Source organism: Pelodiscus sinensis, chromosome 3 (assembly GCF_049634645.1).
Source record: "Pelodiscus sinensis isolate JC-2024 chromosome 3, ASM4963464v1, whole genome shotgun sequence".
Classification (NCBI taxonomy): Eukaryota; Metazoa; Chordata; order Testudines; family Trionychidae; genus Pelodiscus; species Pelodiscus sinensis.
Window position 1 is genome coordinate 106,750,459 of NC_134713.1, and position 26,367 is coordinate 106,776,825.

The following is a 26,367-nucleotide window of genomic DNA, read 5'->3' on the forward strand; positions in this document are numbered from 1 at the left end:
TCTAGAAGGAAGGGAGGGTTCAGAAGTGAGGTGGAGGTGTGTAGGGTGTGGGCAGGGGATTGGCAGCCTATCTGGTACAGTTCCCGGAGGGCATGGGTATCGGCAGAAATGCCCTCTCTGCAGGCTTCATCCCCCCCACACTGCTCCCATTGACTGAGATTCCTGGCCAATGGGAATGACAGTGGTGGTATCTGGAGAGAGACCCACAATTATGGCCCCAAATCCCGCAGGCTGGATCAAGGCAAATTGCAGGCTGGGTCATAGGTTCCCCACCATTGGACTAAATGATGACAAGAATCTCTTCTGGCCACAGAATCTATGAATTGGGAGAAGTATGCTTCTAGCCCTAAGGATTGTAATAAAATTGAAGCTGAAACACTGAAAACTAAACTCTCAGAAAGGAGATAAAACCTACAGATTATTTTAATCTCAATTTTTTGGGGTGGAGGCTGTCTTATAACTTTTTGCATGCTTGGGGTTTGCAATACTGAAATAAAACAAACAGAAGACAAGACCATAACACAGGTGTATATGGCTGGTGGAAGAGAGGGAAGGCGGGGGGGATATAGCTGCCTCCCCAGCTATGTAGGAATTGCATTGATAAATAAAAGAAAAATTGTAATTGGACTGGAGCTCATGTACCTCACTTTATTGGAAGTGGACAAATTTAGTCATGGCATACAACTGCTCATTCAAGTGATAGTCAGCAGTTTAACTCCAATTTAACTCTATCCCCCATATTAAATAAACTGATAAAGAAATACCTAAATAAAGTTGGCTTTGCCGCTGCACAAAATCAAAAGAAAGGTCATAGAAAACAAAATAAAGAGCAATTGTGATAGCACCAGGATTCCCACCATTCCCTAACTATGACACAAGCACTGCAAAGACATTGCTAAGAGCCTGGTGAGAGAGAGTTGAGATCCAGTAGTTTGAAAACTGACCGACTATGTCAGATTTTAAAGAGGGTGCCAGCAAATGAAGTATACTACAGAGCTGCAGCCACAAGGAGCATTTGCTTCTGGGAAAACAACAGAATTAGAGAGTTGAACTTTCCTCTCTCTCACTACATGTTTTGTTCCACCCCTTTTTGCTTATCAACCTCCAACCAACCCCCAGTTTCTTTCTCTTTGTAAAAGAAACTATCAGGGAAAGGGAGAGTATACCCTTCTAAATTAAACTGCAGGCCATGGAATTCTTTTCTCCCCTAACACCAGTCTTTGTAGCAATTATATGTGTTCTAATTGGCATAATACTGAAAAGCAACAGGAAAAGCAGCAAAAAAGGGAAGAGTGAGACTAAAAGTAAGTCTGAATCTCGCCCATGGGTTGATGACGACCTAAGAGACAGCACTGACCTTCATGTAGATGAAGAAGGTAAGGAAAATAGAATCCCACTAAGCATTTTTGTGTCTAATTTTCATCTGTCAGTATGAATAAGGAAGAAATGATCCTCTAAACTGAGACAGAGTTAGTCCGCACACACAACTTTGCAGCTACAGTGCACTGCAGTTCTTTAAGTCAGATCATCCAAACATAGTTAATACTGGGCAATAGGATTATCTTAAATAATTAATTGTGGGTAAGATTGCTTGCTCCTGCAGGAAAAAAATTGTAAAGGAGGTGGGGGTCAAAGAAGAGAAAATGCCCATTAATTCCTCTGCTGGAGTTTTATTCCCATACCTTTTACTGGGGGGTAGGTCTTGATCCCCAATGAAACAAGCTAATGGGCCAGCCTGCAATTCTCTAGATCCCTTTGGGTCATCAGATTTTGTAGCTAGTGTCTGATGCAGCATGCACCCCCTATGACAGGTTCCCATGCAAAAGAAAGCTTTAGGGATGTAGTGTCTTCTGAACCTGCTTTACTTGGGGTCTGAGGAAAGAGCAGGCAGATGCACTATCTCTATGGAAGAGGGCGATCTGAATATAGATCTTGGGACATGTGAATAGATGATCTCTGTATATAGATCTTGGGACATGTGAATAGATATACTCCGGACTGTATATATACATACATTATAACATTATGAGCATTGTTGTCATAATTGAAGCCAAATTTTGTCAGATCTGTTGGCTCATTTCCACCTGTTGTTTATGAAAGCATAAATATATAACATTTTTTAAAATAAAAATCTTCTTTAATTGTATAAGTGGCTCAACTGTTTAGTCGTAGTGCACACACAGCTTACATTGATACCCTTATGTTAGGACTGTAGGACTGGTATCTGCTTGGAAGTACAGAGATGGTCAGATTTTTCCAGAAATAGGCAGGCAGAGAATTTGAACCAACAAAATGTGGTATTGATTTCACACTGGGAGCCATTAGTGAAGGTTCCAGTACCTGTGTGGACTCACTCTCTGGTCTATCCTGATGCAGAATTGGTACATAAGTGAATATGCATACAAAATGTTCACTTTCTCCTTTGTGCTTTTTGAATGTATGTTTCTTCTTAAATTAATGCTGCAGATTTTTGCTCTCTCTAATTTTAGAGCTCTTTTAAAAACTCTCATTTGATGTAACAACTGTTTCAGTCACTATGGGTTTAAAGCTTTAAGTTTAGGATTTTATCTCATAATGATACATGCTGTCTCAGAGCCCACGTCTCCAGCTCTTCAAACTTCAACCACTTTTCTGCTCCTTTGCCTGTTGCTAATGCATATTACCTGTCTATTTGACAAACTTTTTAAAGTTTAATTTACTAGTATGTATATCCAAAATCTCAATAATGGAACCTCATTAAGTTATAAGTCACTGTTTCCTAAATTATCTATAACTTTTTACAATAATCACTTCATCTACCATATCCTCCTTACACAAAGTAAAACCTAATCCTCTACAAAATTAATAAAGTCCTCTCCCTTTATCATTTTATGCTTGAATTTTCTAATTAAACTGTGGCAAATTAAAATCCCTGTGGCTAATTAAAGTGATATGTGAATTCCCGGTGTGGCACTTTGGAGTGCGCATGGCTCCATCAGTTTAAAATGTACATTTTCTAAACGAGAAAAAACATTTTAAATCCTTCAAGAGGGGATTTAGTGCCAAAGTGTCATATTTAAAATGTTTTATATTTTTTACACTTTTACATGCTTCTCTTTTCTTTTTTTTTAAAAATACCAGTAATTTAAAATGGGTCAACTTAAAATATTGTTCAAAATATTCAGGTTAATTAAAATCAACTTTCATACACAACACATATTTTTGTCTTGTTACAAAAAGGAAGATTTTTAGATAACTGTCCTCTGCTTACTCTAACACAATAAACATCCACCCCGGTATTGCAGGATTTTTTCACTTTTGAACAACAAGCAATCACTCCTCTATGTACAGTACAGTTTAAAGTCCAATGTCTCTGGAAAACACGCACCTGTTTTTATCTCCAGAGAAGTTAAAAGAACAAAGATGTAACATTCTCTGAGAAAATTCTGCTCTGCTTCACATGGAAACCTGCATGACTTAGGTACAACTGAGATAAGAATATGGCTTTCCCTGTAGTGATTTATTGAGCTAATAATGCCATAATTAAAGGTCAGATCATACTCCCAAGTCGGTAGTAAAACTTACATTGACTATAAACTTTATTTTATTTAAATAACTTCACTCACTGACTTAGGCTCATTTCTACCTGAAATATCTCAGGTCTGACCTGTAGTTACAGGAGAATTTGTTTTGTGGAAAGTCTTAGCTGAATGGGACCAAGTAGTTCTAAGATTATGTCAACACTAGAAATTGCCCCGGTATAACTGTCCTAATATAGCTACTGCAGGTTAACTTCCCTAGAGTGGCTGCAGTGGTATCTGCATAAAGGTGTCTTAGACCAGTATAGCTATATTTATGCTGGTGCCCTGCCTACACTACAAATGATTTGCCAGTATAGATATATTAGCTGGACATGTATGCAGCATAATAACACAACCTCCTCAAATGACACTAGCTAAACTGACAGTCTCTCGTCCATCGACATAGCTGCATCTATGCTAGGTATTGTGCTGCTTCGCTATACAGGCAGTCCCCGAATTACGCAGATCCGACTTATGTTGGATCTGCAGTTACGAACGGGGTTTTTCTTGCCCCGGAGGACGGGAGCGGTGGGAGGCCCAGATGCGCCGCGGTCCTGCAGCCCGCGTCCTCCAGGGCGAGAAAAGCTGCTCCGCGTCTCCCTGGTCTGCTGGGGGGGGGGGGTAAGCCCCCCCAGCAGACCAGAGAGAATCTGAACAAAGCCGCGGAGCACGCGGGCAGCGGGACAGCCCAGACGCGCAGCGGCTGTCCCGCTGCCGGCGTCCTCCGAGGCTTTGCTCTCTGTCTCCCTGGTCTGCTGGTCTCCAGTAGACCAGGGAGATGCGGAGCAAAGCCGCAGAGGATCCGGGTGGCGGGACCGTGGTGCGTCTCAGTCCTCTGCCTGCGTCTCCCTGGTCTACTGGGGGAAGGGTCGCAGATAGTGTGCCCTCCCCCCCCCCCCAGCAGACCAGGCTTTTCTCCGGACGCCTGTGGTAGAGCAGCTGGGGCGCTGCTGGTTGGTCCCGTAGCGCCGCTCTGGGCGCTACTGGACCAACCCGGCGGGGCAGAGCAGCTGGGGTGCTGCTGGGTTGGTCCAGTAGCGCCGAGGAGCGGCGCTACTGGAGCAACCCAGCAGCACCCCAGCTGCTCTGCCCCAGGCATCCCCAAGTCAGACGCTGCTGAAACTGACCAGCGCTGACTACAGGAAGCCCGAGGCAGAGTTGCTCTGCCCCGGGCTTCCTGGAATCAGATGTTGATCAGTTTCAGCAGCAGCTGACTTGGGGACGCCTGGGGTTCTTAAGTTGAATCTGTATGTAAGTCAGAACTGGCTGAAACTGACCAGCGGCTGACTACAGGAAGCCCGAGGCAGAGTTGCTCTGCCCCGGGCTTCCTGGAATCAGCCGCTGATCAGTTTCAACAGCGGCTGAATCTGGACGCCAGTTCCGACTTACTTACAGATTCAACTTAAGAACAAACCTACAGTCTCTATCTTGTACGTAACCCAGGGACTGCCTGTATTGGTTATGGAGCGTGGCTGTTTCAAACTTTTGACTGGCATAGTTATGTCAATAAAATTGTAAGTGTAGACCTGGCCTATAACTATTTCTGTAAAAATAAATCACACCAAAAATAGTTATGCTGGTTTCAGAAAAGGTACTTGGACAAATAAAGAAACTATCAGTTTGTGGAGGGCAAGGGGGAATATCCTTCTTGTCCAGCCATATTTGAGAAGCAACTTGGTGTAAAATATGCATCAGGAAAACAGACCAGCAATTCTCCACCACTGGTAGCAATGAAGGAGGCTGTAGTACAAACAAGCTGCTTTACCATGTTATGAACAAGGGACCACACTTTCTGCAGTAGGAAGAAGGGAAAATAATATGATGCTAGTCTGATGGAAAAATGTCCAATGCTATCTAGCACACAGCAAGGCAGAAGGAAACACAATCTTCTTTTGTGAACCGGAAAGTAAGAGAGATGTGGAGCCATACAGCTCAGTACAGTCCAAGCTTGGTCTATACTGGACCATGACTTGCTTTTTTAACAAACTGGGGGTAAGTTGCCTGGACACAAAGCAAACTGCACTTAAGTAGTGCTTTTCTAAATCAGCATGCCATAAGAGTCAAATGACATTCTTTAAATCCGTTAGGCTAACACTAGCACTTGCTTGGCCATCCATCCATTCATCCAGCTATCCATTCAGTGAGCCTAAAAGTGGTGCAGTGCTCTGAAAATGGCATACCTTTGAGCAGCAGCACAGTAGGTGCAATTAGTTTTACTGCTTGGATGGACTCACAAGAGCTGCTAATGGAATTAAAGTGCAGGGCGAGAAAAGGTTAGATGCTACAGAGCTTTTTTTTTTGTTGTTCTTTCTCCAACTTAAGAGAAGCCCTCCAAATACCAATTCATTTGCTAAGTGGAAGGCATATAGATAGTACATGTGCTTAGTATTAGGAGTGTCGGCACAGCAGCTCTGTTTGCTCTTCTATTTCTAGAGCCCTGCACAGATACAAAATGTTGTATCTGCATCTGTATTTGCAGATGTGGATATAGCAAATATGAAATGTTCCTGCAGATACAAACACGCATATTCACAAATTTGCAGGGTTCTGGATACAAAATCTGTATCTGCATCTGCATTCATATCCACAACATGAGCGGATTTGCTGGGCTCTATTTCTTTCCCTCTAGAAATTTCCTCATTTATGTGGTCTGGGATGTGAGATTTTTTTTCTTTGTCTCTAGATCTACAATACCTATTTGCATCCTTCACAGCCATGTTCCAAGGCACTATACTGTTCCCAAAACAGAACTATGAGCATGTCAGTTTTGTTGAAAGCTATAGTAAATATATTCATATAACCTTGCCTTGCACAATGAAAGAGACTGAAAACATCTTACAGCAGTAAACTATGAATTTATTAGCTGAAATACATAGTAATAGAGGCCCAGATTTTTGAAAATATTTAGACATTGCTGCACATTGTTTCCTATCAGACTTAGGAGACTAAATCTCATTTTCAAATGGGATTTAGACACTTAGAAGCCTAAATCCAACTGTCAGTCTAAGGTATTTAGGTTAAGTATGTAAATTCTTTTTGAAAATGAAATTTAGTTTCCTAAATCAGTTAAGGCATTACAACACCTAAGTACCTTTAAAAATCTCAGCCAGAATGCTTTGCCTTCAATTCACTGAGATTTATAGATATTCTACCTAGATCTAGATTGTTGCTGAGACAAATTCAGACTAGAGTGTCCAGCAATAGAGGTATATCTACACTAGGAAGTTATTTCAAAATAACAAAATTTGAAATAACTCCCAAAATCAAAATAGCATGTCCCCACTAGGGAGAAGCTTTGAAATTAGTCCAAGGCAGGCTCCATTATTGTGGACACACTACCTCGACTTAGAGCCCCAGGAAGCACTGGGGAGTAATTACTTTGAATGTCTCTGGGGATTAGTTATTTCAAAATAGCAGCAGTGGAGTGTCCACACTAACGCTATTTCGGAATAAGTGTTATTCCCTGAGGAAAGCAGGAGTACAGATTTTGAAATAAGCAGATGGTCATTTTGAAATAATGGGCTTGGTAGTGTGGACGCTCCACTTATTATTTTGAAATAAGTTTGGTTTTATTCAAAGTAACTCTTTAGTGTAGACCAGGGCTAACTCTTAAAGAGGCAGAATCTTAATATACAGCTTACTAGTGAAATGTCTTTATAATCTTTCTATGAAATGTTATTGTAGCTGTGTAGGTTCTAGGATTTTAGAGACACAAGGTGAGGGAGATAATATCATCTTCAGGCCTGAAGAGGACTTGTAAGCTTGTTTCTGTCACCAAGAGAAATTGGTCCAATAAAATATATTACCTCATCCATATCTTGTCTCTTCATAATCTTTTTCAATTAACTGTCACTATATTCCATTAAGACACAAGTCAGGAAGAAACGACTTTCAGGAGAAGATGTTAAGATTAGTGGAGATTTGTGACAGTGGAAAGTAAGCAGGTGAAATTGCTTTGTAAACATGCACATAAAGCCAGTTTACAGCAACAGGATCCGATTAGGATCATTCGAAACAAGGTGAGCTGTTTTTATTGTGGTTGCTCTAAGAATCATCCACTGAAATCATTAGCACTAGAAGGGTGTGCTACAGTTATAAGGAAGAGGCCCTCTTTTAGTGAAGCATGAGCCTGACAATATATGCTTATTAAATGCATGCACCATTTCTTCTAAAGGTACAATGCATATATGCAGTGTAATTTATAAGACCTCTTAAAAGGAATCTCTCCACCTCTCAGAAGCTGCTGCTGCCCCCCTGAGGTTGGCAAGGTTTAGAGGTCCATCACCTTTTAATATTATGATAGCAGCTGTTGTGAATTATTCAACATGAAACCTCGGCATATGCCGAACACGAACTATTCATATTAATTCTGCATGATTTGACACTTCTTTTATTAATGGCTACATTTATGCCTTGTAATAGCTTACACATTAGTGTAGCTACCCCTCTAATATTTTATTTTACTGGTTTTGCAATAGGCTTGCAAAGAGTGTTGACATTCTGTTCATTGATCTGTTTAAGAATCAAGGTCAGTCAAGTGGATCTCCTCAACCATGGGTCTAATAAGTGCATACATTTTATAGATAGGGGTTCTTTAATTCTGAATGCCTCATGGGAAGGAGACAACTAAGGAGAGAGACTGCAGTTTTCTAGAGACCTTTTCATTTTTATGTCAGGATATTTTCTCCAAAACCCTTTCAGTTTTCAGCATCTTGGGGTCTTTAAACTATTTGAAAGCATCAATATCTGAAATATAGGTGGGAGGATTATTCCAGGAGTGGGTGGGTGAGATTCTGTGGCCTGCATTGTGCAGGGGTAAGACTAGATGATCATAATGGTTCCTTCTGACCTTAAAGTCTATGAGTTTAGTGCAGACAAATTGATAGGAATGATCTTTAAAGCATGTCAGCATCTCTATGTTGCTTTACGTGTAGTATTAGGAATCAATACAATTTGTCTTGTTACTTCCACAAATACATCAGCTGAACACACATCTAGAACAAGGTTGGAAACCAAACACAAACTGTGGGCCAAATTCCATCTTCAGACGTGTGCACAACTCTTGTTGACTTCACATAAGTAAATCAGGCAGAATTTGGTCTTTTTAGTTCTGGGAGGGTGCGTCTACACAGCAGGGCTTAACTTTAAATAAGGTATGCAAATTGAGCTACGTCAGTTGCGTAGCTTATTTCAAAATTGAAATTGAGAGCGTCTACACAGCACTTATTTTGAAATAGAGCACTCTTCCTCCGACTTCCCTTACTCCTTGTACAATGAGGGTTACAGGAGTTGGAAATAACTGCCTGCTATGTAGATGCAGACTAAGTTATTTTGAAATAACACTAGTTATCAGGGTACCTGAGTTCTTTTATAGAAATACCCAGGGTATGATAAAGATGTGTGAACGTGCTTTTGGTCAGATATGGAAACAGCAAAGGACACTGGTCAGTAGATGCAGTAGTATGCTGAAATTTGATTCACAGTAGTGCCTTTATTTGGCATTAGTTTCTCTCTCTGAACTGATTACATGTTGTTTTTTGGTGAGGTTTTTATGGAGTGCCTTGGGTCTGGGTTTGTTCCAACATGGTGTCATGTAAACCCAAGTTCTTGTGTGCCAGGTCTAGGGAGGAAAGGGAGTCCTGACAGTTCATCACTCAGCAAACATTACAGAAAATTTCATGGGACAAAGAAGAGTCTCCTCTGTTGCTTAAGGATTTTTCCCTTTCTGAATATTAATGACATGCAGCAAACAATGGAGATACGAGAGCTTTTGAAGCAAAAGTCATTCAAGATCCTTTTCATAATGTAAAATGATTGGCAACCTAAATATCAGGGTTGTTCTCAGCTCTCTCTATAATAGTTTGCATAAGATGCATAATAGCTACATTTCAAGGGTATGCATTCTCCTTGACATACAGGTTTTCTTTTGCATGTTGAAGATCAATAAAGTTCCAGCAAAAATGTTAATCTATTACTTTTGACCTTTGTCTTTGTGCCAGCTCCTTGCAAACAACATATGCACATGGTAAATGTAAATGCAATGTTGCAAGGGACAAATATTGCAATTACTACTTTTTATGTACATCAGAATATTGTTGTATATAGTCTAAAGCACAGATTCTAAAGTCCAGATTCTTAGAATCTCTTGGGGTTATAAGTAAGAAATTGGATAGGCTGCAACCAGAAGTGGCCCTAGACGAGCTGCTGGAAACTGGTGTCCTAGGCAAAACACACGATCGGCGCCCCCGCCTCCAAACCCCCCAATGGCCGTGTAATTTGGTGCCCTAGGCATCCGCCTAGTTCGCACCTATGGACGGGCTGCCACTGGCTGCAACTCCTCCCATATGCTAAGCCACCCTTTAAAACATTTTTAACCTATTTATAGAATGAGCAAATACTTTGTACAGGTCTGCATAACAATTTTATAGGCTAAAATTAAGAGATAATTTCTGTTTGAAACTGTTCAAGATCATACAATACAGCCTCAAGGGGGTAGCTGTATCTCCTTTATTTTGGAATAATAGCCAAATGACAATTACTAAGATCATAAAAAAAAATCCAATTTTTTTAAACACTCTATCTTGACAGATGTCTTAGTAATATTGGATGACCATTGTGTAGAGGCTAAACAGGTTTCACTATATTGAATAGTTGGAAAAAAAGGGTAGGAATGGATCTTGGAGCCAACAAAAAATCTTATATTATGAAAAAAGGGCAAGATTTCAGTGACGTACTGAAATTTGATTCACAGTGGTGTCCTTATTTGGCATTATTTTCTCTGAACTAATTACATGTTGTTTTTGTGAAATTTTTATGGAGTGCCTTCGGTCTGGGTTTGTTCCAACATGGTGTCATGTAAACCCAAGTTCTTGTGTGCCAGGTCTAGGGAGAAAAGGGAGTCCTGCCAGTTTGTCACTCAGCAAACATTATAGAAAATTTTATGGGACAAATAAGAGTCTGGAATGTAGGAATAGTTTTTAGGTTTTAAGAAAGGGAACGAGAAAGAGGCTGGCAATGCATGAGCTGATATACTTTGTCATGCAGACATAAAAATGTGGGAAGAAAATTACCACTATCTACCACATTATCTTCTTTTGTGTTTTGTTTGGCTTTGAAGAAACATCAATGTGTGTTAAAAATTTCAATTTTCTACAGCCACACTTTCTACTTTCTGGGGCCATCTGCTCTAGGAATGAGACTAAGTGGAATTGTTACTAACACTCTTTGAGCACAGTTTGCTTGGATGATTTGGGCCAGCCCTAAGCTAAAATTCTTATGATTAATTCCCATCAGCCAAACAATCTGAGTCCAATTTTCCTCTCCTCTTACACAAGTGTAAATTAGGAATAAATTCTCTGAAGATGTCAATAAAGTTATGTTTGTGTAAACAGTTGTTAGAGAATCAGGCCAACTGTGTGTTACTCCATGTTAGGAGGAAGCATTTAAAGCAATATTTCATCTTGAGTTTAATATGGTTTTATCACAAGTCTAGATACCCCCTTTCCCATCTCCCACAGCTGTCAAACAGACAAAGCATTGTGAAACCACAGACTGAAACCACAAAGTCACATTTGAACTGAGCTCAGCATTATAGTACCTTTAGTTTGAGATGTGACCAATGAGAGAGGTAGCTATTCAACCCCAAAAGAAAATTTCACAAGTTTGTAATTAGGTTTTTTCTTGACTTTGTTAATTTGAATGACCTTTAGCAGTAAGCTTTGCAGAAAAGTGTGTAGCAATCCCATTTTATTTTTGTTAATCTAATGGACTCTTAGCTGTAATGTAGCATCTCTTTTTCATAGCAATGTCTTATTTAACCTAATTTTCTGGCTGCGTTGATTAAAGCACAACTTGATGGGTTACACGAGTCAATGGCTAAATCATGATTAGGACCTGGAATGCTCCTGATCATTTGTTTTAAACAGTGTCTTTTTTTTCTGTGGATTTTACAACTAGAGCTAGAGATTAATGCTCTCTGTCATCTGGAAGCCAGGAATTCTGGTTCTCCAATCATATACAGGTACAAACTTAGGTTAAAAATATTATGGTGATTAATGTCAAGTGTATTTATGGCTTCCTTCAGCAAGAAGAAAATCCTTATTGCCGTGCATGTATTCTTCTCCTTCTTTACAGATGCTGATAGTGACTGGCAAGAATTAGATCAAAACATTGCACATGTCTCCTTTTCTGCTGAGCGTTACTCCAAGGATGAAATGATTAAAAGGTCAAAGGAATTTTATGAGCTTCTCAATAAGAGACGGTCTGTCAGATTTATAAGCGATGAGCCAATCCCCAGGGAGGTCATAAATAATGTCATCAAAGCAGCAGGTATGGTATTGAATGAATGACAGAAGCACTGGACTCACTCCTGCTTCTCAGATGTGTAAGATAAGAATGATAGGAAAAGACTGGGGAATTAAAACTTAGAAGATGCCAACCATTCTCCTAGCTGTAAGTGTAGGCCTATCGAATCAGCACTGAATGAGTAGTCAGAAACACATGAACAGCCCTGAGCCAATGGATACCACTGACCCCTGAGATGTGACTACCATGGTAACCTTTGGAATCCTGACCAAAGTCATGGGATGGTGATTAGGAAATAAATTTAAGTTCTTTGTCAGAACTGCTGTGTGTGAATCTTACTGCAGGGGCAGACTGAACTCTATTGTAATCCCGTTGACTTCAGTCAAGGATGAATTTGACCCCTATTATTTATCTTGTCCCCGAGTTTGACTGCTGTTAGAAAAGCTTAAGATTGTGAGCAGCATTAGAGTATGTTTCAGCAGCCTCTAGCCAGAATAGTAATACAAAGATCCGAGCTACTATTTACAGCAGATTTGTTGCCCTGTTGAAAAATCTGTGAGCAGTTTTGTGACTGTACCTGCACATAAGAAGATGGCGGCGATCTATTCCAATTAGCTAACAATCATTAAAAAACTAAATGTGTTCCAGCATATGCAACAAAATGAGCAAGCCTGCAGTATAGATGAAGTGCTCTGAAATCTCTGAGGAGTGGAGAAAGGAGAAAAAACATAAACATAAATATTGGTTCTTGTTTGTCAGAAGAAACAAAGCAACATTTAATTTAAGAACATAAGAAAATAAGAACATAAGAATGGCTATTCTGAGTCAGACCAACCGTCCATCAAGCCCAGTATCATATCTGTCTACAGTGGCCAATACCAGATGCCCCAGAGGGAGGGAATGCAACAGGTAATCCTCTCCTGTCACCCATTTCCAGACAAAATTTCAGAGCAGGACCAATATATTTAAATAGTTACATGGTGCATATCAAACTTAAGCAAATGGTCATTTGTTACTAAAACCTATAAATAGTTAAAAAGTGTTTAACATGGAGGAAGGGTAGTATGGTAAGTTTAGTCAATATGAAGATCTGATCAGGTTCTTTCATACCTGTTTTGCTTCTTATAGGCATTTAAGTCTTGCAAAATGTTTATATTCTATAGATTTGATTGTATTCCTTTTCAACCAGTTAAACATTCTTTCCATTATATTTGGACATGGCAATTAGGACTGAGTGAACAAATTCAGACTTAATATGCACCTCCATGCACCAGCTGCCTTTGGGTCTGTCAAATAAAATCTGAATGCTCTTTGGCAAACATTTGCATCACAACTGATTCCTTTTGGCTGCTAGGATGGCGTACCCAAAGGTCATCAGTTTTTGCCCTGAAGCCAAAGCCTGTGGTTTGAGTTGCCTATATACTTGGCTGATGCTTTTACTTTGATTTTAATATTTTGCACTGATATCCTGTACAGCACTTAGATGCCTCCTGACAGGTATGTTAAATGTATTAAATTTAAAAAAAATCTAAATTCTCACTTCCGATTTAAAGAGAGCAATTGGAACCGACATTAGACAGGAATTAACCAGTGGATTTAGCATGGATCGGAGCTGTGATAGGGTTGTCTTCTCTTAAACTTGCCTTCTAGTCAGTCTATCCCACCACCTGGCATGGTTAAAAGGTCCAATTACAGTTACAAGGAAATGGGGGATAACAAGGGGGAAGAAGTGGTCCTGACTGTGAGAATCAGTTAGGAGGCAACCTAAAGAACCTGGACCAGGTTGGGTGCCTTGCAGAGAGAATGAGACAAGATTTCCCAATCTCCCAGCCAATTGGGGATCAGCTGGGAAAGGGTGACCAGTATAAATGCTGCCTCCTTTCTCGTAGCAGGACTTGTGCCTACAGTACTGTAGGGAGTAAGAAAGCTCTGTTAATAGGGAACACACACACACCAGCAGAAAGACTGCCAGATGAGGATTAAGTGGGGCCATCTGAAGTATAATAATTGCTTGAATTACCCACTTCCAAGAAGAGGTAAGGAGAAAAATAAAAGACTGAGAGTAATTCTGAGGGGACTGGTAACAGAGTTTTGGGGGCAAGCTTGAGAGGAACCCTAAAAACCGGAAGCACCTTTTCAAACTACTTGGAACTTTTTTTGTGAGGGACCCTTTTGTAGGAGTTTTTGTAATAAACAAGCCTAAGTCAGATATAATTAAGACAAGCACCAGGAGTCCCTGATGTTTAGTTATTGGCTTCCTGAGGATGAAGAGCGAGGAGGGAGTAAGTGCAGCACCACACTGATGCTGCAGGGGGCACCACAACACAAACATGCCCTACAACAGCAACTTCAGGCTTGCCTCCAGGAAAAGAACTAAGACCAACACCAATGGATATAAATCCATTATTTCCCGTTTTGTCAGCTGGCTCTCTCATTCCTTTGTAATTCAGTCCTGAAGCATACAGAAAGATAATCTGACTCTTTATTTCCTTCCTAGCATTTTGCTGATTGATTTTAAATGTCTGTATTTATTTGCGTAAAGGAACTTCTCCAAGTGGAGCACACACTGAGCCTTGGACCTTTGTAGTAGTGGAGGATCCAGAATTAAAACATAAGATTCGGGAGATCATTGAAGAAGAGGAAGAAATAAACTACAAGAAAAGAATGGGAGACCGATGGGTTAATGACTTGAAGAGACTGAGGTACAAAAATCAAGGCAAATAATGAACCAAGATTTTTCAAAAGTGACTAGGGAATTTTGTTTGCCTGGCGTGGGTCATCTTGGAAGAATCTGATTTTTAGAAAAGGATGAGTACCCACCTTGTGAAAACTTGGTACCTATTAAGTGTCTCAAGATGAACACCTGAATATTGAGGCAGCCAAAATCATTAGTTTTAAAAATCTTGGACCAGGTAAATAAATAAATCTAACTTTGCAAGTGAGACACACAGAAGAAAAGGCCTGTTAGGGAATTTTATTCATTTTAGCATTGCTTGTTTTTTTTCTTTCACTTCAAGGGAAAACAATTATTCAGCTCAGCTTTAAATAGTCATTTTTAAGCTTTTTGAAGATTCTGGGGGTTGTAATGGATCACAAATTCAATATGAGCCAACAGTGTGATGCAGTTGCAAAAAAAAAAAAAAAAGGCTAGTATAATACTGGGGTAGACTAAGAGGAGTGTTTTATGTCAAACAGGAGATAATTGTCCCACTCTTCTTGGCATCGGATGGGTCTCAGCAATTGTACTGTGTCCAATTGTGGTATCCTACTTTAAGAAAGATGTGGACAATTTGGAGAGACTCCAGAAGACAGCAATGAAAATGAGGAAAGATTTTATAAAAACATGTTTAGTTTTAAGAAATGAGAACTGAGTGGGGACCAGATAAGTCTTCAGATATGTTAGGGGCTGTTGTAAAGAAGATGGGGATCAATTGTTCACAATATACATTTATTTATAACAATAGTTATCATTATTCTGGTACAAGACCATACTGCAAATGTACTATGTACTGTGGCAAGGGCCCCTCTTTCCCTGGTCAGTGTTTGGGCGGGCAGGCAGCCTTCCCACCTTGTCAGGGGGTGGAACTTGCAATTAGTTTCTGGGGTAGTGAGCCCAGCTACGCCTTCTGGGACTCCTTCCCCTGCTGTTTCTAGCTCTAGATCTTGCTCTCTCTTTTTTTTACTCTCCTTCTCTCCTTTTCTTTACTGCTCCTCCCATTCTCTTACTCTCCCTCTTATCTTCTGACTGGGGAGGTTTTTAAAGGCCTCCTGCAGGCCTGAAGTGGAGTCAGCTGGTCCCAATCTTCCTGGGACAGCTCCCTGCCAGCTGCTCCTAATTGCCCTTCAGCCCTCTGCCCCTAATTAGCAGGGCCTTTTACCCCTTTTGGTCTGCCTCTTCCCCACTCTTTGGCAGCCCTGTGGCCTGACCTTGTCACAATACATATTTAAAATTTCTTTTTGCATAATAAGATGAGAGGAAAACAGGAGTACCTTTTCACAAACTGCTCCTTTATATATCCTTCCAGGCTATCTCATAAATTCTTCTAACAACATATCTGGATCCAGTGTGACTAACCTATCCTTGTGTAGGTCATCCCTTTTGGATTTTAATGACCTCGGTTGGATGAATATGTACTACACAAAATAGCTTTAAAACTTATGCCAAAAATTCCCAATTCAGTAAACTACCAATAGGCACCACTGACTACAGTGGATATTGGCATTGACATCTGAGGATGCAGATTAGGGATTTTAAATATAGTTTAATCAACTAATTGATAGATTTTCCATCGACTAGTCGATAAGCAGGGTTAGCTAACCCCACTGTGGCTCTGCCTTTTAAATGTATTAACAGCCTGGCAGCTGGCAGGCTCTTAATACATTTAAAAGGCTGAAGCATAGCCGGGGGTGGGGAGGCCCCGTGAAAGCTGGGACAGCCGATTATCGGCTCGTGCTGGGTCCACCCTGCTGAGCTTCTGATTTTTAAATATATTAAGAGCCTGCGGGCTGGTGCACAGCAGTGGGGACTCAATGCAAACTGGGCCAGCTGATTCCCAGCTCATGCTGGGTCCCCCTGCTATGCACCAGCCTTTTAAATGTATTAAGAGCTGACAGGCTCTTAATAAATTTAAAAAGCAGAATCGCAGTGTCTGGGACTGGGCGCAAGTCGGGAGTCAGCTGATTTCTGGCTTGTACCCAGTTCCTGCTACTCTCCTTCCCCCTGCAGAGACAGTGCTGGGGGAAACCGGCTTTTAAGCCAGCTCCCCCCAGCACCAGTTCCTGCTCCTGCTCTTCCCCCTCTACTAGAGGCAGCAAGGGTGGGGAGGAGAAAGCGACTGGTTGAGGAACTAGTCAACTATCCAATAAGCAAAAGCTTTTGCTTATCAGATAGTCAAATGGTTGACTAGTCACTTACATCCCTAATGCGGATCCTGGGGACATAAAGTGGATATCCACACGTTTGTACGGTTCTAGATACAAAATTTGTATCTGCATCTAAATCTGAGAACAAGAGCTCTGGATAGCTGCATCCACATGTGCGGATGCAGATATCCGTGGATATAAAGTGGATATGCAGGGCCCTAGATATATTTGCACTGTATTCTCAAAATCTTTCCGACATCCATCCACTGACTGTCTGCTGGGATCCAGGGTTCTAGTTCAGGCCTTTTTCTAGGTAAAATCCAACAAACTTTCATTTTAATATTGTTCAAGAACAGTATCTAATTAGAAGCTTTAAAAAACTGTTGTAGCTGTAGTACATCTATACCAATCCATTCTAGCCAACACACATATTATATATGAGAGTGAAAGCAATGAGACAACATAATAAATGTCTTCAAAATCACCCTTTTGCAGAACAAACTGGATAAAAGAATACCTGGATACAGCTCCATATCTGATCCTCATTTTTAAGCAGGTGTATGGGATGCTTCCAAATGGCCAAAAGAAGACCCATTACTACAATGAGATCAGTGTTTCTATTGCCTGCGGTATTCTCCTTGCTGCGCTGCAGGTATGTTGACACCATGCCATACGATCAGAGTTAGTATAAACTAGAGCTGGGTTGGGCTGGGTAAGAACAGAACTAACCCTTTGGCCCAAAATTGGATTAAATCCAAATACTATTTTTCGGAGCTGAAAAAGTTTAACTTGCTGTTTTAAAAAAAGTCACTCAAGTGAAAAGTTGATGCTGAAATGTTCATCTATTGATAGCATGCATTGTCAAGGAAAAACAACATTATGGACTAGCTAGATATAGGTCCAGAACTCAGAAGGTAAATTTTTCTCCATCCATATTGGCTAATACTAAGAAGAACTTAATTTAAGCAATCTCAAAGGGGTAGCCATGTTTGTTTTTAAAATTCCAGACTCTGAGTAGTCCTATGGCACTTTACAGACTAGCAAATATATATATATATATATATATGGTAAAGCTGAAGATACTATATATATATTTGTTAGTCTCTAAGGTGCCACAAGACTACTTGTTTTTAATTTAAGCAATGTGCTTCTTTCTATTTGCACTTCCTTTTAGACAGGTGCATACTGTTTTAATAACTGTATTATTAATAGAGCTGCAGTAAACACCAATTTAAGCACTCATAACTCTTGTACTATACTAATAACAATACTGGAGTTCTCAGGTTACCAGTATATCAGTCTTAAAATATGTCATTACTCTAACACAACTTCCTTTCACGAATCCCAGGGACATGTCTTTCTCAAAGATCAGTTTCAGTGTTATGCACAATACTTGAGGGACAGGGAGGAAAGAGGAGAGTAGAAGGGAGAAGCAGGTGTATGTTTTACTTAACAGGCATTGCAGTTTCAGTTGTTTTGTTCCAGGCATTTGTAAAGATGATTTTATTTCTAAAGAGTTTAAAGCTCTGAGCTTTATTCATTGGCCAATCTGACTGTTGGACTAGTCTCTCCACGTTTAAATGTAATATCTTAATGCATGCAAAAATGTCTAAATAGTAACATGTTTAAACTGTTAAATCATTACTGGGGCACAATAACAGCGGGTCAATCATTGGCAGATTCTTCTCTTTTAGTCTAAATGTTTTGAATCCTTCATTCTAAAGAAAACACATCACAGGAAGAAGTACAAGGAGGGAGCATTGCACAAGGTTTAATTGTGACACTGGGATGTTGCTCCTCCACAATTGTGTATGAGTATGTCTGTATTGTAATGTAAACCCACGATTAGACTCAGACTGTAGCCCAACCCCCCTTTTATCTACACACAAAACTCTGACTGGCTCAGACCTAGAGTCCTTGGCCCCTGCAAGGGTGAAGGGCCTGAGCCCACAACCAGTCATGAACCAGGGCTCAAGTCCTATTATTTGGGGGAGAAGGAGGATGAAGACTTAACTCAGGTCTTGGGAGACTGCCAAAAGTATCCCACCATCCCGTAGGCCAAATTCCTTTATCTTTTATCCTAAGAATCTCCAGTTGACTCAGCTGAAAACAGAAGCCACCCCCTTGGTGCACAGCCACAGCTCAGTTAATGTTAACCTTTCCATTGTCTTCTGACCATGGAGTTAGCAAATACACTGAGAGCCTTCTGTGCTTGGAGACTGAACTGAACAAGAAGTGACCTGCTTCATGCTGATGGGAGCACAGCCAGCTGTGATGAATCTCTGGTGTGAGGCCAGCAAAACTATAGACTTCAGAAAAAGTAGCAAGAGTGACCAGGCAAACCAGTAAACTGCAAAGAAACTGGTAGATTTGCCAATTTACCAGACTGGTGACCAGTTCTGGGAGTGGGTTGAGCAGCTCAAGAGCAAATACTACAAGACTAGGGACCAGATCCACACCTCAGGCAACTCACTGGCACCCTGTCCATTTTATGAGGCATTGGACTGGCACTGCATCTAGCCTTCAGCCAACTGTGTACGTAATGGCCTGTCAGCTGGGATGATCCCTGCCAGCCTCAGAATCTAGTGTGGGGCCATCAGAGCCCTGGTACTGACCCCATGGGGCCGTGGGGAGATGTTACTGGAGCTGGTGCTGCCTGTGGCTGCTTCTACTGTGTCACTAAGCACGTTCAATGTGGTGCTCCAAATTTAATGGTGCCCTACTCAGCCGCTTATGCCTAAGGACAGCCTGTTTGAATTTTTCAGCTGCATATACTGCATGTTTCCTACCAGCAGCTTTGCCAATAGGCCATCACAGAAACAGTGGTGGCCTGCCTCCAAAATGTGAAAGGCCTAAAATGATAGAAAAAGCCTTTTGTTGCAAGGTCAGTCACTGCCCTCCTTAGCCCAACACCAGTAATTCTGCTATTTTTGTCAAACCAAAGCAGCTTAGATGTTTTGCCTTACCATTGTCCCTGCTGTGTCCAGGGAGATTGTGTGGAGTGAAACATCCCTTGCACAAAATATTGCAGTTCAACTGTGAAAAGTGGAAATTCAAGGGTGCAAATTGTTACAAGAATTAATTCTGTGCATCTCCACTGAGCTATTGGGGACAGCAACACTTTCTTGTCCTGTTGCAGGCCCCTTGCTCTCTGTTTCCTGCTGTTCCTCCACAACTTAACGCCAGTGCAGGACAAGCTTGGCCCAGTGAACCTTCATGGACTATTCCAAAAGGAAGCATTTCCATGTGAACTGATGGTGCAACAAGCAGGTCCAATACTAGAATAGAAGGACTCAAGACTGGAGAGCAGGCGTGCCAAGAGGCGGGAGGAAATGCGGAGGCTTTCTGCACAGCTAGCAGGCTGTGTTTCACAGCGCTACGACAGGGACACTGGCTAAGGAAGGAGGATAGAGCTTAGCAGAGAGAAATGTTTGAGCAGCTCATCTCAATCAGGGCTTCAAGAGTACTGGCTCCTGCTGCCTCTCCCACACCACAGCCTGACTCCCTTGCAGCATGTCCTCAGTCCAGAAACAGTCAAGAATTCTCATTGTCTGAGTGGCCCATGAATGGCTGGGCAGGGTAACTAAATCCCATTCAGCCTTCTATGTTGTTCTCCTCTCCCTCCCCCCCCCCATCCTGTGAATACCGACGCCCCCTTCCCCTGGGCCCTAGTGCATGAAAAATAAGGCAAGAGGCAAAGGAGAACAGGGAGCCAGGGGACACGCAGCAGCAGCAGGGGTTTCTGTCATGTTTGCACTTGTTCATGCACTCTGTTTTTTGGAAATGTTCTTGGGTAACTGGGTGTTGTAAGGGCAGTTGTTTTCATGGCAGTGGGTGACTGTTGTACTGTTTCAACACATTTATAAATAAAGCCTTTTATTCATTAACGTTTATTGCCATCACTGCACCTCATCATACAGTCATGATCTGGAATAATAAAGCTGGACACTCCATCAGGAACAATTAGGAATTATAATAAACCAACACAATTTCTCCATACCTTGAAGAGCAGATCACTGTACCTAAATCACTTCTTTATATGAATGCATACAGTGACCCCTCTCCAACTCCCATTTCACAAATGGTCATGTCAAGAATAAGTACGGTATATTGTGTGCAGGTGCCCTGACAGGAGGCGTAGGGGGCCGCTGCCCCAGAGCCTGGTGATTTAAAAGGACCCGAGGCTCCTGGCTGCTGCAACAGCAGCAGCCAGAGGTCCATGCCTTTTAAATTATTTAAAGGGCCTCCGGTGGTGAAGGGCTTGCTGGGTACTTCCAGCAGCCTCCTTGTAGCTGCCTTAACTCATAATCCACATAACACTGAGGTCCCTTCCTAGCACCATCTGCCTTAAGGCCTGCTGCGAGGCTCTGGGCTGCATAGGATTGTTTATGCTAGGCCAGCGGTTCTCAAACTTTTTGGGCTCGGAGCCCTTTACATGCATAAAAATGTATGCGGAGCCCCAGCGGTCCACTGATTGCATGTGTTGTACCTATCTATGTTTCCAGTTTGTCAACCTGGCGGTGCCCCTGGAGATGTCTCGCAGAGCCCTGGGGCTCCACAGAGCACAGTTTGAAAAACACTGTGCTAGGCTATGCTGCTCCTGCAGTGGAAGAGCTACTCTTGATTCCTTCACTGCCCTCCAGGCTGTTAGAACCATGTGATGAGGCTGGAGTGAGAATTGGCCTCTGAATATCAGTGGTAGTGGTGGGAGGAAGGGGGTGGAATGTGCTGTTTGCCCAGCAGCCCAGTGTGTTTTATTTTAAGTCAGGTAAGAAATCTCCTTTGTTGCTGGTAAGGCTGCCATACATTAGAGGTGGGCTTTAAAGGTTCAAAGCACATGAGCATGTTTGGATTGTACAGGATGAAGATGGGCATGGACAGTCAGCTATAAACTCAGAGGGACTGCATTTTATTTCATTCCGTTTAAACTGCACCTTGCCTCTGGGTGTCTGTCTCTCTTGTTCTAGAATGTGGGTCTGGTCACGGTGACCTCTACGCCTCTGAACTGTGGCCCTCGCCTCAGGGTCCTGCTCCAACGCCCACCAAATGAGAAGTTACTCTTGCTGCTCCCAGTCGGGTACCCCAGCACAGATGCCACCGTGCCTGATTTGACACGAAAGCCACTGGATGACATTATGGTGGTAATGTGATTGTGGAACGACCAAAGAAAGGAACTGCTAAAATACAAACGGTAAAGCAATAGCCCACCATATGCTGCTTCTCTTTGTCTCTTCTACACAGCTTAGCTTTGCCCTCTGAAGTGTACCTGTGAGGCTGACTATTTATACCCATATGCCTTCTTAGCATTAGTAATTGCAGAGGCTGCATCCAGTAATAGCAGCAAGCAATCAAACTCTGTGAATCTGACAGCCGCTATTATTGATGAACCTGTTGACTGTTCCAGGGGATATGCACAATAGCACTTAAATTGATTTAATGGCTCCCGTTTCTTTTTTCCCTTTAAGGAGCAATTCTTTGCCTGAACTGGAAAGGACATACTCAGCTTGATATCTTTGATTGTCAGTTGCACAGCAGGGGTTATTTTCATTTCAGGGGTTCAGCAGAGCAATCAGCAGAGAGTGGGGTGAGACCTAAGCAGTTTTGTGCGTTACTTGATGTACACCAGTCAACGATCCCTGCCTACCAACTGCATTATCCTTTGCCGAGAAAGAGAATCTCTTCACATATTTTAGTACTGTGCCTGCTTGACTGAGCTATTTGGAGGCTTTGTAAATTTCTCTGAATTTCTTTCCTTTGCTGCCACTGGTGCAAGGCTCTCCATTTGGGAGATATAGGGCAGACATGGCATCCAAGATGTTTTAACTAGTATCTATGTGTGCTCTGGGCAGTTAGGAGGCATGGTCATGAAGATGCTGGTTCCTTGTCCAAGCTAGAGCTCCCAACATTGCTGCCTCCTGTGAAGCAAAGAGGCTATGTCTACACTGCAATTAGTAAGCCATGGCTGGCTTATGTCAGCAGGCCTGGGATCATGGGGCTTGTATCTGTTTAACTGCAGTTTAAATATTCAGTCTCCAGCTGGAGGCCACTATCCAGCTCCACCACAAGGTGGGAGGCTCCCATAGAGCAAACCAGAATATTGACATTTGGTTTTGTTTGGACACCATAGAGTTGCCAATTTTCTAATCACAAGTCCCTTTCCCAGGAGCTCATCCCTGCCCTATCCCTTCTCAGAGACCCTGCTCTTCCCTCCCTCTCTCTTGTTGTCCTTCACTCTTTCCCACACTCATTGGCTACGTCTAGACTGGCAAGATTTTCCGCAAATGCTTTTAATGGAAAAGTTTCCCGTTAAAAGCATTTGCGGAAAAGAGCATCTAGATTGGCACGGACACTTTTCCGCAAAAACGCTTTTTGCGGAAAAGCATCCGTGCCAATCTAGACGCGGTTTTGCGCAAGAAAGCCCCTCTTGCCATTTTTGCGATCGGGGCTTTTTTGCACAAAACGATACCGCGTTGTCTCCACTGGCCCTCTTGCGCAAAGTTTTTGCGCAAGAGGGCTTTTGCCCGAACGGGAGCAGCATAGTATTTCCGCAAGAAGCACTGATTTCAGACAGTAGGAAGTCAGTGTTCTTGCGGAAATTCAAGCGGCCAGTGTAGACAGCTGGCAAGTTTTTCCGCAAAAGCAGCTGATTTTGTGGAAAAACTTGCCAGTCTAGATGCAGCCATTGGGCTGGGGCATGAGCTCCATCTGAGAATGTGGACTTTGGGGTGGAGCCAGAAATGAGGAGCTCAGAGTGTAAGAGGGAGCTCTGGGCTAGGGCCGGAAGTTGAGTGCAAGAGGGAATGAGGGTTCTAGGGTGGGAATGAAGGGTTTGTGGTACAAGGGGGGGGGGGCTCAGGGCTGGGGCAGATGGTTACAGTGTAAGATGGGGTACAGGATGCTGGTTCTGGGAAACAGTTTGAGTACAGGCAGGAAAGGGGGTTAGATGTGGGAGGCAGCGCTTACCTCAGGTGGTTCCCAGTTGGTGGAGCAGCGGGGCTAAGCAGGCTCCCTGACTCCATGTTGCTCCCAAAAGTGGCCAGCAGGTCTGGCTCCTAAGCAGAGGGACCAGGGAGCTCTGAGTCCCACCTGCATTTGGACCAGGGAGCTCTGGGTCCCACCTGCATTTACAGGCACTGGTCCCACAACTCCCATTGGGTTTAGTTCCTGGCTACTAGGAACTGCAGGGTTGATGCTGGGGGGAGGAGGGCAGCATGTGGAACTTCCCTGATCATCTCTCCACTTAGGAGCTATGGGGTGGTGCTGGCCACTTCCAGGACCTACACAGAGTCAGGGAGCCTGCTTTAGCCTTGCCACAACTCTGACTGAACTTTTAATGGCCCTGTCAACAGTGCTGACCAGATCCACTGGGAAGTCCAGTAAAAAATGGGACACCTGGCAACCCTAGCACACACAGGCATGCCTGCTTTTTGAAATTGTAATTTTAAACTGATTTCATTAAACACATGTATAAGACCATGTGTCTATACACCAGCAATCCAAATATAAACATTTTGATAGAATTATAACTGTTGATGACACAGTATGAGAGAAATTTATCAAATATGTTCAATGCCTGCTTAGATCTGTCAACATTCTACAAGTATGCTATCATTTTTGACACACAGTGAAATTGAAAGATAAGAAATTTTGCTCTTCTGTTTTCCTATATAACTTCTTTAAATAAAATGAAATATTCCCTCTGTAGTGGTTTGACTCTTATTAATTGAAGGCTTTTAACTTGTGTTGTTCTAATAACTGTCATGTGGGCAGAGATTAGCTTGGTGGCAATGTCTCTTAGGCATTTTGTGAGGGTTTTTGTTTTATATTTAGCCATCCATTAAAAATTTAAACCACAATAAACAAGCAAGTTCATATTTTCATATGAGCTCAGCATTGAACAGTTCACACTGTAGCATGTATGCCCCCATTTTCAAAACAGCCCAGAATCCAAACTACTGAGCTCTTGATAATTTTGCATTGAGTAAGCAACACATGAAAATCAGGAGTATAGATGGAAAACATAAAGCTCTTAAACCCTCCAGTCTATCTCCCTGTCAGGGTTGTTAACTTTCTAATGTTTTCATTATTCAGTCACTCACTGTGCACAGTTGCAGCTCAGAACTTTTTGATGCTTAACCCCCTTCTGTATCTCACCAGTAGAAAGCTTGGCCTTAGAGAAACAATTAGCATGGTAAAACTGACTTTCTGATAAAGCTTTCTGGGGTATCTCTAATGCCTTCCCTACATATAGTGCTTGGGTTGGCATAATTATTTCAATTAAGGCATAACTTCTTTTCCCACTGACATAAGTTATTCTGTACTAGTATATAGTTGCTTTATAATATGATGATTTATACCCCTTTCTGTGTGGGAATACCTGTACCAATATTGTAAAAGCAGTGCAATTTCTGTGTGCGGACAAGCTCTATGAATCAAATCTTAGCTTGGTCTTCTGTAACCAGTATAGGAAGCCTATGAGGCAGGCACAGGGAACCTTTTTTGAGTTGAGGGCTGCTGACCCACAGAAAAATCAGTTGGGGTCCACAAAAAAGTGAGAAGAAAAAACACCCAAACTCTCACTGATGTGGCCCCTGACTAAGGAGCAGAAAGACACTCCCTCCCATTCCTCTTGCACACCAAAGCCTGGGGGGAGGGGGGAAGAGAGGGAGAGGCAAGTAGATTTTGTGTGCTCCAGCCCTGTGGGGAGATGTCAGGAGGGCTAGAGCACCAGTGTGGGCTTCCCAATTCTGTGGGATGGGGGAGCCCCAAGCCTTAGGGAGGGAGTGTCTTTCTGCTCTGGTGCCACATCCAGGTAAACCAGGGCCTACATCTGGTGCCCGGGCCTGAGGTTACACCTGCTATGAGGGGACTAAATTCTTAACCTCTGATTGGGGAGGCATGCTGAATAAACCACTTAATCTCAAAGACAAAGGAGCAAAAATTAAGTAAACAATCAGAACAGCAAATTAAAAAAAATCTAGGTTAGGGCTGAACACTGCTTTCACTGCTCCCCTCCCATTCTCCCCAATACCCACTCTGCCTCTTCCAGACCAAGCTCCACCCTTATTCTACCGCTTTTCTCAATCTCCCTCTCCTGACATGGCATGGGGGACTAGTGGGAGGACCCACCCCACACTTACCAGCAGTGATGGGAAGTGGGGCAACCTGGTCCTAGTTCACTCTGCATCCCCAGTGCCAAGCCACGTCACTCAGCTAACTGCCACCGGTGAGCGCAGTTCCATCCCTTTCCCCAAGTTGCCTCTCCCAAGTGATGTGAGCCGGAGCTGGGGTGGCAGAACAGGCTGGGGACATGTTGTTCTGCTTCCACTGCCACCAGTGAGTGCGGAGCCTGAGGTAGGTGGATGAACTATCCAATGGACGGACAGCTTTGGGTGCTGAGGCACCTGCCCCTTTTACTCCCCACTGTTAGCAGCCCTGTCAGCAGTAGGGTCAGGCTGCTGCTGCTTTAACCTTGCTGCCCACAAAAGGACTCCCTGGCAGGGCCGCTAACAGAGGGGAGCCAAAAGTTGGCCGTGCCTGGGCCAGTCCAGCAGCCGGCTCTTGTCAGAGCACGGCACCAGCCCACTTTGACCTCTGACTGCCCCTCAAAGGCTCCTAAGGTGTCAGTGGACATGCCCAG

General features: G+C 42.6%; 1 protein-coding gene across 2 annotated transcripts; it reads left to right on the forward strand.

The window, feature by feature from the left end:
- The first annotated feature begins 1,105 nt into the window (after nt 1–1,105).
- IYD (iodotyrosine deiodinase) lies at nt 1,106–24,427 on the forward strand. Of its 2 annotated transcripts, none has more exons than XM_075924429.1 (5): nt 1,106–1,376; nt 11,694–11,888; nt 14,407–14,566; nt 17,223–17,379; nt 19,867–20,822. In XM_075924429.1, the coding sequence occupies exons 1-5, from the start codon at nt 1,190–1,192 to the stop codon at nt 19,975–19,977; spliced, it is 810 nt and encodes a 269-aa protein (XP_075780544.1). In that variant the 5' UTR covers nt 1,106–1,189; the 3' UTR covers nt 19,978–20,822. The 2 variants fall into 2 exon arrangements, with proteins under 2 accessions (XP_075780544.1, XP_006115024.1); XM_006114962.4 differs by lacking the exon at nt 19,867–20,822 and adding an exon at nt 21,695–24,427 and having other exon boundaries at nt 1,108–1,376.
- The last annotated feature ends 1,940 nt before the right edge of the window (nt 24,428–26,367 follow it).

What these genes read in the sequence shown, in the direction of transcription:
- IYD (XM_006114962.4), top strand. Translation starts at nt 1,190, where the DNA reads ATGGAATTCTTTTCTCCCCTAACACCAGTCTTTGTAGCAATTATATGT. An exon ending in AATGACTTGAAGAGACTGAG is followed by an intron (nt 14,567 to 17,222) that starts GTACAAAAATCA and finishes ACCCTTTTGCAG; the next exon opens with AACAAACTGGATAAAAGAAT. An exon ending in TTCTCCTTGCTGCGCTGCAG is followed by an intron (nt 17,380 to 21,694) that starts GTATGTTGACAC and finishes CTCTTGTTCTAG; the next exon opens with AATGTGGGTCTGGTCACGGT.